The 15,240-nt window shown below is 40.4% G+C and overlaps 1 protein-coding gene across 2 annotated transcripts in view; it reads right to left on the minus strand.

Moving 5' to 3' along the window:
- The window catches only part of atrn (attractin), a 412,972-nt gene that overhangs the window by 220,598 nt on the left and 177,134 nt on the right, over nt 1-15,240 (minus strand). For both annotated transcript variants that reach the window (XM_087991640.1, XM_087991645.1), the window contains exon 17: nt 6,396-6,581. In XM_087991640.1, coding sequence (XP_087847766.1) covers nt 6,396-6,581 — 186 coding nt within the window. The remainder of the gene's footprint in view (nt 1-6,395; nt 6,582-15,240) is intronic.

Consider the following 15,240-nt stretch of genomic DNA (forward strand, 5'->3'; position numbering starts at 1 on the left):
CATCCCCACCCCCATTCACCCATTGTACTCTTTTACTACCTTCCCCCACCCTCCTCTCTGATCGATCACCTCCATCCCCATCCTCATTCACCTATTGTACTCTAGGCTACTTTCTCCCCCCACCACCCCCCTTCTCATTTATCTCTCCACTCTGCAGGTACCCTGCCTCTGTTCCTGATGAAGGGCTTTTGCCAGAAACGTCAATTTTCCTGCTCCTCGGATGCTGCCTGACCTGCTGTGCTTTTCCAGTACCACTTTAATCTAGACACTGGCTTTTCACTTCTGATAGCCCACACTCTTGGAATTATTAGAACAACGAATGCCTTACTGTAAGAGTCCTCTAAGAAACAAAATTGTTTCGATCGCATGAATATGAAAATACCACACAAAATTTAGACCACGTTTTTTTTTAAAATTGATTCACAGGTGGTGGGCATTGCTGGCAAGGCCTAATCCTAATGTGCCAAGGGTAGTTATAAGTAAGTCACAGTGCTCAGACTCTGGAGTCGCATGCAGGCCAGACCAAGTCAGTGTGGCAGATTTATGGGGGGGGGGGGGGGGGGGGGGGGAGTGGAAAGAGGAGGGGGCAAGGTCATATTTAGGACCTATTTATATCCTCCTGCTGGGGGGGGGGGGGGGTTTCCCAGGTTTGAACCTTGCAGGTGATGGAATTTGTGCTCAATTAAAAAAAAAAATCTGGAATTAAACATCTATTGATGACCATGAAACATTGTTAATTGTCAAAAAAACCCATCCGGCTTACCAAGACGGGGAATTCTGGCATCCTTACCTGGTTTGGCCTACACTGTCACAGTGGGCGACACGGTGGCACAGTGGTTAGCACTGCTGCCTCACAGCACCTGAGACCCGGGTTCAATTCCCGCCTCAGGCGACTGACTGTGTGGAGTTTGCACGTTCTCCCCGTGTCTGCGTGGGTTTCCTCCGGGTGCTCCGGTTTCCTCCCACAGTCCAAAGATGTGCAGGTCAGGTGAATTGGCCATGCTAAATTGCCCGTAGTGTTAGGTAAGGGGTAAATGTAGGGGTATGGGTGTGTTGCGCTTCGGCGGGTCTGTGTGGACTTGTTGGGCCGAAGGGCCTGTTTCCACACTGTAATGTAATCTAATCTAATCTAAGGCTGTGGAGGCCTGGTCAGTAAGTAGATTTAAGACGGAGATAGACAGGTTGTCAAGGGGATGAAGGGTTACAGGGAGAAAGCATGAGAATGGGGTTGTGAAACTTATCAGCCATGATTGAATGGTGGAGCAGAATGAATGGCCTAATTTCTGCACCTATGTTTTATGATCTAATACCTGTGACTCTAGACCTCAGCAATGTGGCTGACTGTCCTCTGCAATGACCGAGCAAGCCGGTCAACTCAAGGGCAGCTAGGGACAGACAATAATGCTGACCAGCCAGTGGCACTAGTGAGAAAATTAACAAAACATTTTCTTCCCTACAGGGCATTAGTGAACCCAATAGGAATTTAATTATGGTGCTCACCACTAAGCCAGCCCTGTATTCCAGATTTCTTTTTCAATTCAAATACCACCATTTGCCATAGTGGGATTTGAACCTTTATTTTGCCATAGTGGGATTTGAACCTTTATTCCCCAGAGTACAAGCTTGGAGTTCTGCATTACAGTGACTTTACCACCTCTGCTTCCTCAATTTATTCTGAGGGTCTCATCAGAACTGGCCATGTGACAGGTGTAAAATAAATGAACATGGCACAACAGACATAAGGAGCTGAAGTATATTATTAATGTTGTTTCATGTCAATCCAACTAGGACAGAGTTATATTGGGTGCCCATATGAGAGTCCCATTTCTGCAGTGATATCACTCACCTTGAGCACAAATTAGTACACACTATGAAAATAAAATCAACTTATTACCAGCCTCATTAAAAATCAGATTCTCCAAATGCATCAAACTTCAAATAAAACTGATGTTAAGGGAAGCATCAAGGCCATTTGTTCTGAGGATGCATTAAATGTCCAATATTAAGAAATGCATTTGCCAGAATGCCTTAATGTGTTTTTGATCATATGTTTAGTTGTGATAACTAAACGTTGCTTATTTTGGTGATTTATAAGATGTAAAAAATTTTAAAATGATGTCTACAACTTTTCTAAAACTACACAATTAGTTACAAAATGATGTGTCCTCATTCAGGAAAAGCTGCTTCATTAAGGTCGATTGTAAAGAAATGAAGATTGAAAATCTAATGGGTGCAATTGCATATTGTCAGGGCATCATCTAAAATCACTTGGCTTCTGAGACCCATTGGTATAATATAGGATTCAGGGAACTTGTACCTGTAATGAACACACAGTGATGGCAGCCTTTTGAAGTAGAAGCTAAGCAGTCATGTTTACTTGTATCTTCACAATAATGAGTTCAACAAAAGAGAATGGAAGGGAAAGGAAAATAAAAGGTGAGCATTTGCCACAAAATAGGATAAATGACAAATTCTTAGTTCTTTAGACCACTAAAACATATCTCCATCTTTGTTAAGTGATTTTTAATATTACATTATTTTACCAGAACCAATATGTAAGGCACTAACCATCATCAGAGTGGGGGACAAAGCCGTTAAGGATGTAGGTTATAGTAATGAGCTGTAATACTGAATCATTTAAAATTCTACATCAAACAGACGAACAGGCATTTGTGAGTTAAACACTCAAGGTAGGTAGCGACAAGCAAGTTGTGTGAAATAAATCTCCTAAAACATTAATTTATTTGGCTACAGGGAAAACAGTATGCCTATGATCAATTTACTTGTAACATGATTGCTAGTATAAAAAGCTGCAATTTATAATGCTGAGGAGCAACATTTTTGACCGGGGAATGTAAGAATTGATATATATTGCATATGTGACAACAAAATTGCTTCACTGATTCATTAAAATATTGAGAATATTTACAAGCTTGGAGTGATTGCTGAAATTTATCAAAATAACATTAGGGATGAACTCAAATTTTGCAGAGAAATCAGAAAAGCTGAGATTGTTCTCCCGCACACAAGGTGATCAAGAAGAGATGCAAAATTGAGGGAGTTTCAGTGAAAATAAATGAGGAAAAACTGTTTCTATTGGTGAGATTCAAAATGCAGAATAGGTTCACTTGCTTGTTTGCTGAGATGAAATGGCTGTCTGAAAAGGAAAAGCTCAACAATTTGGGCTTGTATTCATTGGGAGTTGAGAAAAATGAGACGCAAATTTACAATAGGTTTAAGGTGAGAAGGGAAAAGTTTATAGAAGATGTGCAAGGCAAGTTTTCCTTTAAAGATACAGTTGGTGGTAAGTGCCTAGAATCTGATGCCAGGGGAAGAAGCTGATATAGCAATGCTTAAGAAGCATTTAGATAGGTATGAGAACAGAGAGCGAACAGAGGGATACAAACCACGTGCAAGCAGATGGGGCTAGTTTAGAATTGCAACATAGTCAGCACAGATATGGTGTGCTGAAACACCTGTCCCTATGCTGCACTCTTTTATGCTCTATGATGTATAGATGATCCGGAAGGGAAATACTAGGGTGAATGCTGAAAAGATGTTTCCCTTGTGACACACACTAGAACTAGTGTATCTTTTTAGAAAATTTCTCATTTAACATGAGGAGAAATATGCTCTTGAGTTGGTTATTCATTTATGGAAGTCTCTTTCAGAGAGTAGTGGAGACAGAGTAATTGAAATTTTTAAACATTTTAAGATTATGCCACTGGTCCCTGAACCAGAAAATAACCCTCTTGTATCCACTCTGTTTCCTGTTAGTTCACCAATCTTTGGTGCAAGTCGATGTCAACACCTACACCATGACCATTTATTTTCCACAAAAGGAAAGGTATCTATAATATTCCAGAATCGGAAGGCATCTTACTGAGTGCCTTCTGAAAATCCATGCACATCACATCCACAAAGCTCCCATTCATCCACAGCAAATACGACCTTTTCAAAAGTCTCCAATAAATTGGTTAAAGTTAATTTTACTTTCACCAATCATATGGAGTCTGTCTGGACTAATCAATAGAGGACAGAGTTGGAATAAGGTTGGGAAAAACCTGCAATTAGTGGAATGCCACAGAAATCAGTGCTGACACCACGATTACTGACAATATATATTAATGTCATGGATGAAGGAAGTGAATTTACTATAGCCAAGTTTGCATTTGACACCAAAATAGGAAAGAATACAAATAGTAAGGATGACACAGTTGACAAAGAGATTTAGACAAGCTAAGCAAATGGGCTGAAACTTGCCAGAGGGAATAGAATATGCAATTATGAGGTTATGCACTAGAGCAGGAAGAATAGAAGAGTGAATGTTATTTAAGTGGAGAAAGACTGCAAGAAACTACAGTAAAGAAGGATGTGAAAGTCCTTGTGCAAAAACCACAGAAAGCTAACGTACAAATTTAATAATTAACAAGAAAGACAAATGGAATGTTAGCTTTTATTTCAAAGGGATTGGAGTATAAAAATAAAGGAGGTCTTGCTAAAACTACATAAGACACTAGTCAGACCACATCTGGAATGCAAGAACAGTTTTGATCTCCTTTTCTAAGGAAAGATATGCTGGCAGTAGAGACATTTCAGAGCAAGCTCACTGGGGTGATACCAGTTATGGAGTACTGTTTTATGAGAAGAGTTTAAGTAGATTGGACTTGTATTCAGTGGAGTTTAGAAGAAAGACAAATAACCTTATTGCAATGTACAAGTTGACATGACTTGACAGGGCAGATACAGGGAGATTGGAGCTGAAAATGTGTTGCTGGAAAAGCGCAGCAGGTCAGGCTGCATCCAAGGAACAGGAGAATCGATGTTTCGGGCATAAGCCCTTCTTCAGCCATTCCTGAAGAAGGGCTTATGCCCGAAACGTCGATTCTGCTGTTCCTTGGATGCTGCCTAACCTGCTGCGCTTTTCCAGCAACACATTTTCAGCTCTGATCTCCAGCATCTGCAGCCCTCACTTTCTCCTCGAAGATACAGGGAGGTTGTTTCCCTCAGATAGGCCATCTCGTCAGAGAGGTAAAAACAACGACTGCAGATGCTAGAAACCAGATTCTGGATTAGAGGTGCTGGAAAAGCACAGCAGTTCAGGCAGCATCCGAGGAGCAGTAAAATCGACATTTCGGGCAAGAGCCCTTCATCAGGAAGGGCTTTTGCCCAAAACATCGATTTTACTGCTCCTCGGATGCTGTCTGAACTGCTGTGCTTTTCCAGCACCTCTCATCTAGTCAGAGAGCCTCAGACTTAACAGCATAAATTCATAATCAGTGATTGCATATTTAAAACAGAGATGAGGAGGAATTTCTTCTCTCAGTCGTGAATCTAGAATTCTTTACCACAGAGAGCTGCCAAAGTTAAGTCACTGAGTTTATTCAAGGCTGAGACAGACAGATTTTGAATTCGCAAGGCACTCAACAATTATGGGAAAAGGCAACAATGTGGAGTTCAGGATTGTCAGATTTACCATGATCTCACTGACTAGCAGAGCAGACTCAATATGCTGAATGGTCTATGTCTTCTCTTTGTCTTATGGCCTTATCAACACTTTAGCCATTGGAAACCATATTTATTCAATGTTATCATCACTTTAAACACCTCTTAAATGCATCCCAGCTTGCCCTACTGAAAAACACCATCAGCTTCTTAAAACAATCCACATAATTACAATTCCCCGACTCTAGAAATCTCTTGTCCACACTTTCCAAAGCATTTACATGTCCTTTTCAAGAATGGTGTTCAGAAATTCATGTGCTATTTCAACTAGAGTTGAAATAAATTAACTCAGACTAGTTTCCAGGCTTCTGTACTGAATGTTGTCGCTGTTGATAATAATCATGGCAACTGCATTGTTAATCTGTCCTACCACTGTTAAAGCATTGTGCAAAAACATCTCTAAGTCTCTTTCCACTTCTTCAAAATTATAGGATTTAATATGTTTTGTTCTCTTCTTATTCCTCCCACCATGATTTGTCACCACAAACTTTCATGTATTAAACTTAATTTGCCATCTGTGAACTCAATTAATTGTCATTTTGAAGTTTATCATCATCTTCCTTATTATTTATCACATTTCCAATTTATGTGCAACCTCCAAATTTCAAAAGCGCATCTTATACCTCCAAGTTATACCTACCAAAATTGACTGGTTCAAGTAAGGAACAAATATGTACGTACTCGATGGTGCATGTGAAAACAAATTGGCAGGAAATAAAATTCATTATTACTTTGAAGACAAGTAAATTTCATGTCAGCATAAGTGAAGATTTAAAAATGCACTGGATGAACAACGAGCTTCAAGTTGCCCACAATTAAAAATAATCAAACCAGAGGTATGGAAAGTATCATAAAATAATGACAAGGGCAGAGAGTTTCATTTTACCCACCTTGACAGCTGTTCTTGGTGTACCACTCCATACACTGGCCAAATGGAAAGGAAGGCACATATGCATTCGCATCCACACATTGCTTCATGTTACTGCACCACATACACTCAGAGTTGCCACCGGTGCATTCAGTACAGGTTGTTCTCAGCGCACAAGGTGTTCGGCACTGCTTCGCACTGTGGTTTGCTATAATTGAAGAGGGAACATCTTGATTTCAGTGGAATTTTAATTGCCGGTTTTATTTTCACTTTTACTCATCTTCCTCCAATTGACGATCAGAAAAAACCTCAATTCCATTGTTTAAAATCTCTCAGCAGCAAAACTTTCTCAAAATTTCGCCCTTTCCTTATCTACCCCAAAGCAGAGCCTATTACCTATTTGCATGGTATGATCTGCCTGTACTATACACAAAACAAAACTTGTTACTGTACCTAGGAATTCTGACAATCAATCAAATGAAATCAAATTCACTAAATTGTGCAGCACCGAATTACAAGCTAGCAAATATGAGCAAATTTATGTCAAATCCAACATGATTGTCTGATCACAAAGTAAGCACCAGAAAAGGCCAATTGAAATAATCTATAAACATATTTTGAGGATATCAATTAGTTTTAAAACTCAAATTGCAACTACTTTAAGGTTGTAAGCTCACGTTCATGTCCATTTGGTAATTATAAATTAAGAGTTATTTTCGAATTTAAAAACTGATCAAGATCCTGTATTATTCTCAAACATTGACTGCATGAACATTTCCAGAGATTGTTAAGCCTTTGAGTTTCAGGAGCCTAGCCATAATGGTGAGATTTCAAGAATTGAGTAATTCACTAGCATTTTCAGAATAAACACCCACTTCTTCCATCTAAAGCCCAAAAATAGATGCTCAATGATCACCTTCAACTGAAAAAGGATCTCAAGTAAACTTTGCACGTCTTATAGAACATAGAAAAATACAGCGCAGTACAGGCCCTTTGGCCCTCGATGTTGCGCCGATCCAAGCCCACCTAACCTACACTAGCCCACTATCCTCCATATGCCTATCCAATGCCTGTTTAAATGCCCATAAAGAGGGAGAGTCCACCACTGCTACTGGCAGGGCATTCCATGAACTCACGACTCGCTGAGTAAAGAATCTACCCCTAACATCTGTCCTATACCTACCACCCCTTAATTCAAAGCTATGCCCCCTCGTCATAGCTGACTCCATACGTGGAAAAAGGTTCTCATAGTCAACCCTATCTAAACCCCTAATCATCTTGTACACCTCTATCAAGTCACCCCTAAACCTTCTTTTCTCCAATGAAAACAGCCCCAAGTGCCTCAGCCTTTCCTCATACGATCTTCCTACCATACCAGGCAACATCCTGGTAAACCTCCTCTGCACCCGTTCCAGTGCCTCCACATCCTTCCTATAGTATGGCGACCAAAACTGAACACAATACTCCAGATGCGGCCGCACCAGAGTCTTATACAACAGCAACATGATCTCAGGACTCCGGAACTCAATTCCTTTACCAATAAAAGCCAGTACGCCATATGCCTTCCTCACCGCACTATTTACCTGGGTGGCAACTTTCAGAGATCTGTGTACATGGACACCAAGATCCCTCTGCTCATCCACACTACCAAGTATTCGACCATTAGCCCAGTACCCCATCTTTTTGTTACTCATACCAAAGTGAATAGCCTCACACTTATCTATATTGAACACCAAATGCCACCTTTCTGCCCAGCTCTGCAGCTTATCTATATCCCAATGTAACCTGACACATCCTTCCTCACTGTCAACAACTCCACCGACTTTCGTATCATCCGCAAACTTGCTCACCCAACCTTCTAGCCCCTCCTCCAGGTCATTTATAAAAATGACAAACAGCAATGGTCCCAAAACAGATCCTTGCGGAACACCGCTAGTAACTGCACTCCAAGATGAACCTTTACCATTAACTACTACCCTCTGTCTTCTTCCAGCCAGCTAATTCCTAATCCAAACCTCCAACTCACCCTTAATGCCATACTTCCGTATTTTATGCAGTAGCCTACCATGGGGAACCTTATCAAAGTTCCCCATTACTAAAATCCATATACACATCTACCGCTTTACCCTCATCCACCTCCTCAGTTACCTTCTCAAAGAATTCAATAAGGTTTGTGAGGCACGACCTGCCCTTCACAAAACCATGCTGACTTTCCTTGATCACATTATTCCTATCCAGATGTTCATAAATCTATCCCTTACAATTCTCTCTAAGACTTTGCCCACAACAGAAGTGAGACTCACCGGCCTATAGTTACTAGGGTTATCCCTACTCCCCTTCTTGAACAAGGGAACCACATTTGCTATCCTCCAGTCTTCTGGCACTATTCCTGTGGACAACGAGGACATAAAAATCAAGGCCAATGGCTCTGCAATCTCCTCCCTTGTTTCCCAGAGAATCCTAGGATAAATGCCATCAGGCCCAGGGGACTTATCTGTTTTCACCCTTTCCAGAATTTCCAACACCTCTTCCCTACATACCTCAAAGCCATCCATTCTAATTGTGACTCAGTATTCACATCGGCAACAATGTCCTGTTCCTGAGTGAATACTGACGAAAAGTATTCATTCATTGTCTCCCCAATCTCTTCAGCCTCCACACGCAACTTCCCACTACTATCCTTGAATGTCTTGATAGCATCAGCTTAAATTTGCTTGTTTTAATGTGGGAAGAGTGAGAGAGGACACAAGAAAATAAAAATTAAATTTTTCTCAGATCAAAATGATGAAAAAAGTTTTTAAAGTATCCCCCCGCAATGCAAGAAGCTCATTTTTAATCTGGGCTTCCATACTGAAAAGACATTCAGTGATCAGCTTGACCCTCAAAGCTATTGTTTCCATTATCATGGTTGTTCTCAGGTTTTGACTTCATAATTTTTTTTTAAGAAAAGGATGAAACATTTTATAGGTCCAGCATTAAACAATACCTTTTGATTGATGTTGCTAATAACAGAACAATATACAGAAAGTGTCTCTCATGCTAAGCCTTTCAATTCCATTATCATTTCCACGTCATTAGAGTTCCTATAATACAATCTTGTACAAAACAAAAGGAAAAACCATCCTGACAGTGAAAAGAAAATTTATACTGCATACTGTTACTTTGTATGTGAAAGCTTAAAGCTTGCAGATATTAATTCATAGCACAAACAAGCCTGTCAAGAAGAAATCTGACCAGAATGTAATTTCCTGCTTCTCTGCCAAGTTCCTATGTTTCTCAAGAAAGTACGCACATTATCAAACTTTGAAAGATATTCCTATCACATTTTGCGCGTAAACCCATCTGAGTACAACCCTGCAATTTCACTGTCTTTCAGCCATTAAAATAGCTTTCTGACATTTTCAGCAAGTACGTGCTGACGTAGATTGACATTTGGCAGCAACTGTTTCACAAAGAAATCACATTCCTAAAATGTCAGTTGATTAAAGTTTTCTTTTTTTCTTCCCCAAAAGAAAAGTCAGTTCAGATTGCAACTTTATACAAAACATATGCAGAATGTTCAAAACTAAACCTAGAGTCTGACAAATCTGTTAGACATTTTTGAGGCTGTTACTAACAAGTAGGTAAGACAGAATTGGCGGGCATGTTCGGACCCTTTCACAAACGCGATCATACCATCCTCCAACAACATGTCTCAATCATCACTCAGCCAGTTTGAACTGCATTCGCCTAATTCCATTCTTATGAATCTAGCTGGAGCCAGAGAATTGCCAATGATTTTTTTCCCCATCTAAGCTTGGCCAATGTGTACTTCTTATATACCTGCCAGCTCTGAACTATCATCCAAAATCATAACTATGTCATGGCACCCAGCTCTAGCTCACAGCTACTTCACAATCCTTCCTGTCTTCAAGTTGTACAGAATAGAATACCCATTAATTGAATATCCTTTTATTATTACGTGTACTCCATTGTCGAGGTACAGTGTAAAGCTTTTACAATGTCAACCTCTTGTGTGCCATCTTAAGTACAAGCATCTATGTACAAATCTTAGATACAAAAGAGGAATAAAACGTAGTTGCAATACTTTGTCAGGCTTCTCATCCAAAATCAAGAAACAGATGAGAAGAAATTTATTCCATTTAAATGTCAAGGAGACCAAAGCCATTGTCTTCTGCACCCACCACAAACTTGGCTCATACCCCTGCCTACCACCTGGGTTTGAACCAGAGAGTTTGCAACTGCAGTCTCAATAGATTGGATGAATCAAATCAATACCGACAACATGCATGATAAATTCATAGACCATTTTTGTCATGGTTTCATAAAGCAGCATGTTCCAGAAATCATAAAACAATAAGATATAGAAGCAGAGTTTGGCCATTTGGCCCATCGAGTCTGCTACACCATTTGATCATAGCTGACATGTTTCTCAACTCTATTCTCCTGCCTTCTCCCATAAACATTGATCCTCTTACGAACCATGAAACTATCTCTGTCTTAAATACACTCAGTGCATTTTGCCTTCCTGGTTTCCTTCTTCACTAAACTCCTGTATCCCCTATATATCTCCAGGGATTCCGTTGATCCTAGCTGCCTGTATATGAGCCATACCTCCTTTTTTCTGGTCAAAGCTTCAATATCTCTTGTCATCCAGGGTTACCAAATTAGAAATGCTCTGGATCAATGAGTCTATGGCAGCATGGATAACATGTTGGTTAAAAGGTAGAAAACAGAGGGTAGGAATAGACAGGCATTTCTCAGATTAGCGAGAAGTTGAAAGTGGTGCTGCACTTGGCCTCCACAGCCTTCTGCGGAATGAGTTCGAAAGATTCACTATCTTCTGGCTGAAGAAATTACTCTTCTCAGTTCTAAAGAGTTGTGCCTTCACTCAGACTGTGCCTTTGGGTCTTAGCCTTTCCTGTTAGTGGAAATATCTTCACCACATTCCCTCTATCCAGGCCACTCAGTATTGTGTAAGTTTCTATGAGATTCCCCCCATTATTCTAAACATTTGAGTACAGAGTCAAAGTCCTCAACTGCTCTTCATATGACAAGCCCATCATAGACTTTACAGTATGTGGGGGGTATTTGATCTATTGTGTCTGTACAGGCTCCAGAAAGAGCTACTCAGGTCGTCCCATTCTCTAGTCCTATCACCATAGCTATCTAAAATAATTTAAACATACATAATATACATTGAAACCGAAGTGCTGCCTTCACCAGTATTCCAGGCAGCACATTCCAAATCTTAACAACTTTTTAAGTAAAGACACTTCTCATCTCCCTCAGAGTTCTCTTGCTGACAATCTTGAAATTGTGACCTTCTCTACCCTGCCAAAATTGTTTGTAATTTTGAACACCTCTATGAGGTCACCTGTTAATCCTCTCTGCTCCAAGGAGAATAACTCAATTTCTCTTATCTTTCCTTGTATCAAAAATCACCCATTGCAGCTATCATCCCAGCAAAGTGACTTTGCACTCTCAGGTCTTTAACATCCTTCCCTAAGTAAGAATCCCAGAACTAAATGCAATACTCCAAATGCAGTCTGACCAATAATTTAAACAAGGGTAGCATCACTTCCTTGCTTTTATATTCTATGTTTCTATTGTTATGAAGATGTTAAGAGAGTTAAAAGCAGCAAAACTACCCAACACAGCACTAAGTATTCTCAATAAGGCAACAATGTAACACTTGCATGAACAACTCGTTGCTTGGAAACAAAAACAAATTCGAATTCGGCCAATCAGTTTAAATTATACCCCGAAAAATATCAAACGCCAATGCAGTTTGAATTAAGTACATTGACAATCTTAAAAGCCAATGACATAATCCGATGCTTTGGGGGTATAAGACCAGGGAAAACTGAACAGTTCAGAGGAGAACTGCCAAGCCCCAGAATGTAAACAAAATGCTTGAAAAATAGCTCTCTTAAAAAGGTACCTTTTCGATCAGTAACCTGTGATGCAGAAATTCTTAAGAAAAGACGACACAGGAAGATCCAAAAAGAAGAATGAAAGCTGCCTGGTTCTGAGATAAAAAGTCTTGTCTTATAAATCCTAACCGGGAATTTTATTGGACTAGTACTGTAGACGGGAAGGTAACAGATAGGTTTGAGTAAGGAATGATAAACAGGTGTTAGTTAATTATTCTCCGTTATACATCAAGAAATAAGGTTGTTAATGTTTACTTTAAATAGTTCTTGGCCACTCGAATGTTTACAGATTATTGCACGGGATAAATCTGTGCTGTGTTGTTGGTTTTAAAATAAGCAGGAGGGTTTACCCAGTGTCGAAACACTATAAACCCAAGGATCCTATAAGCCTTCTTCACATGGTTTTGTGTGAGATCATGCCTCACAAATTTGTTAGAGTTCTTTAATGAAGTGACCAGGAAGGTTGACGAGGGCAGGGCAGTGGACGTCATCCATATGGATTTCAATAAGCCCTATGTGAAGGTTCAACATGGTAGACTGCTCTGGAAGGTTAAATCGCATGAAATCCAGTGCACTCTGGAAAACTGGATACAAAATTGGCTTGATGATAGGAAGCAAAGGGTAATAGTGGAAGGATTCTTGTCAGACTCGAGGCCTGTGACAATTGGAGTGCCTCAGTAGTTGGTGCTGGGCCCATTGCTGTTTGTTTTCTGTCAATGATTTGGATGAGAATGTACAAGGCATGATTAGTAAGTTTGCAGATGACATTAAAATAGGCGCTAATGTGGACAGTGACAAAGGTTATTAGAAATTACAGCAAAACCTTGATCAGTGAGCGAAGTGGGCCAAGAAATGGCAAATGTAGTTTAATATAGATACATGTGCGGTCGTGCATTCTGGAAAGTCAAATCAAGTTAGGAGTTTCATGGTGAATGGTAGCCTTAAGGAGTGTAGTGGAACAGAGTTGGAGTTCAGATGCACAGATCTCAAAGTGGAGTCACAGGTAGACAGGACAGTGAAGGTAGCTTTCAGCACACTGGCCATCATCAGTCAGGGGACTGAGTATACAAGTTGGGAAGTTTTGCAAGCCAGTGGTGAGGCTGTAGTTGGGAGTACTGTGTTCAATCCTAGTTACCTTGATATTATTAAAATGGAAAGAGGGAAGAAGTTTACAAGGATGTTGCCAGGACTCAAGGGACTGAGTTATAGGGAATGGTTGGACAAGCTAGGACTTTTTTCTTTAGAATGTAGGAGACTGAAGGGTGATTGTATGGAAATGTACAAGGTCATGAGAGGCATGGATAAGGGGAATGCACTCAGTCTTTTTCCCAAGGTTGAAAAATCAAGGACGAGAGGATATTAGTTTAAATTAAGAGTAGAAAGAATAATTGGGAACCTGAGGGGCAAGTTTGTGAAATAGAGGGTGGTACACATATGGAATGAGCTGCCAACGGAGGTAGTTGAGGTGGGTCCATTAACAACATTTAAAAGGCATTTGGACAAATGCATGAATAGGAAATATTGAGAAGGCCAAGTGCAGGAAAATAAAGTTAGTAGGGACGGACATTTTGGTTGGCATGGAACAGTTTAGGTTGAAGGGCCTGTCTCCGGCTGTAGGACTCTATGACCCAACCAGCCATTTGGCACTATACCAAATGCATTTTCAAAGTCCAAATACACAACATCGACAAAAATGATTGAGTTCTTTGATGAGGTGACGCAGCCCTCATCCACTGCGTCATCTCATCAATGAACTCAATCAAATTTATCAGACATGACCTGCCCTTGACAACATCATCATGTCGTAAGTTTGCTCACTGAGCTGGTAGGTGTGTTCTCAGACATTTCGTCACCATGCTAGGTAATGTTATCAGTGAGCGTCCAATGAAGCACTAGCGTTCTGTCGCACTTGCTATTTTTGTGACTTGGTCGGTTGTGGTGGGTGATATCACTTCCAGTTCTTTTTCTGAGAGGTTGGTAAATGAAGTCTAAATCAATGTATTTGTTAATGAGTTATGGTTTGAATGTTAGGCCTCTACGAATTCCCGTGCATGAGGCACGGGAGGAGTGAACACAATTAGGGACCAAAATGTGGATTTACTTACTGTGATTGATATTTATTTCCATACTATTATAGAGATTATAGTTAACTCACCCACATTAGGGAGATTTAAACAATCCTTGGAGATAAGCACATGGATGGTGATGGGATAGTGTAGGGGGATGGGCTTAGATTAGTTCTCAGGTCGACGCAACGTTGAGGGCTGAAGGGCCTGCTCTGCGCTGTATTGTTCTATGTTCTAAGACACGTGTGTGTTCAGCCAACCATAATCATATTAAATGGTGGAGCAGACTGAATTGACAAGTGGCCTACTCTTGTTCTTATGTTCCCTTAAACTTCCCCCAAAAATTCCAGTATCTTCTATGTGAAAGCCTCATGCACTATACTGTTTATTTTATTCTCTGGAAAAAAAAATTCCATTAGCCTCCAGGATTTCTATCTCAGGTTTGTGTACTTTTAAGAAAAGTACTTTGAGGTTTGGATTAGGAATTGGCTGGATGGAAGAAGACAGAGGGTAGTAGTTGATGGCAAAGTTTCTTCATGGAGTGCCGTCACTAGCGGTGTTCCGCAAGGCTCTGTTTTGGGACCATTGCTGTTTGTCATTTTTATAAATGACCTGGAAGAGGGGTTAGAAGGTTGGGTGAGCAAGTTTGCGGATGATACGAAAGTCGGAGGAGTTGTTGACAGTGAGGAAGGATGTGGCAGGTTACAGCAGGATATAGAGAAGCTGCAGAGCTGGGCAGAAAGGTGGCAAATGGAATTCAATGTAGCTAAATGTGAGGTGATTCACTTTGGGAAGAATAACAAAAAGATGGGGTACTGGGCTAATGGTCGGATACTTGGTAGTGTGGATGAGCAGAGGGATCTTG

This window comes from Chiloscyllium plagiosum, unplaced genomic scaffold, assembly GCF_037043375.1.
Source record: "Chiloscyllium plagiosum isolate Xiang-an unplaced genomic scaffold, Cpla_swu_hap1 HiC_scaffold_1, whole genome shotgun sequence".
NCBI lineage: Eukaryota > Metazoa > Chordata > Chondrichthyes > Orectolobiformes > Hemiscylliidae > Chiloscyllium > Chiloscyllium plagiosum.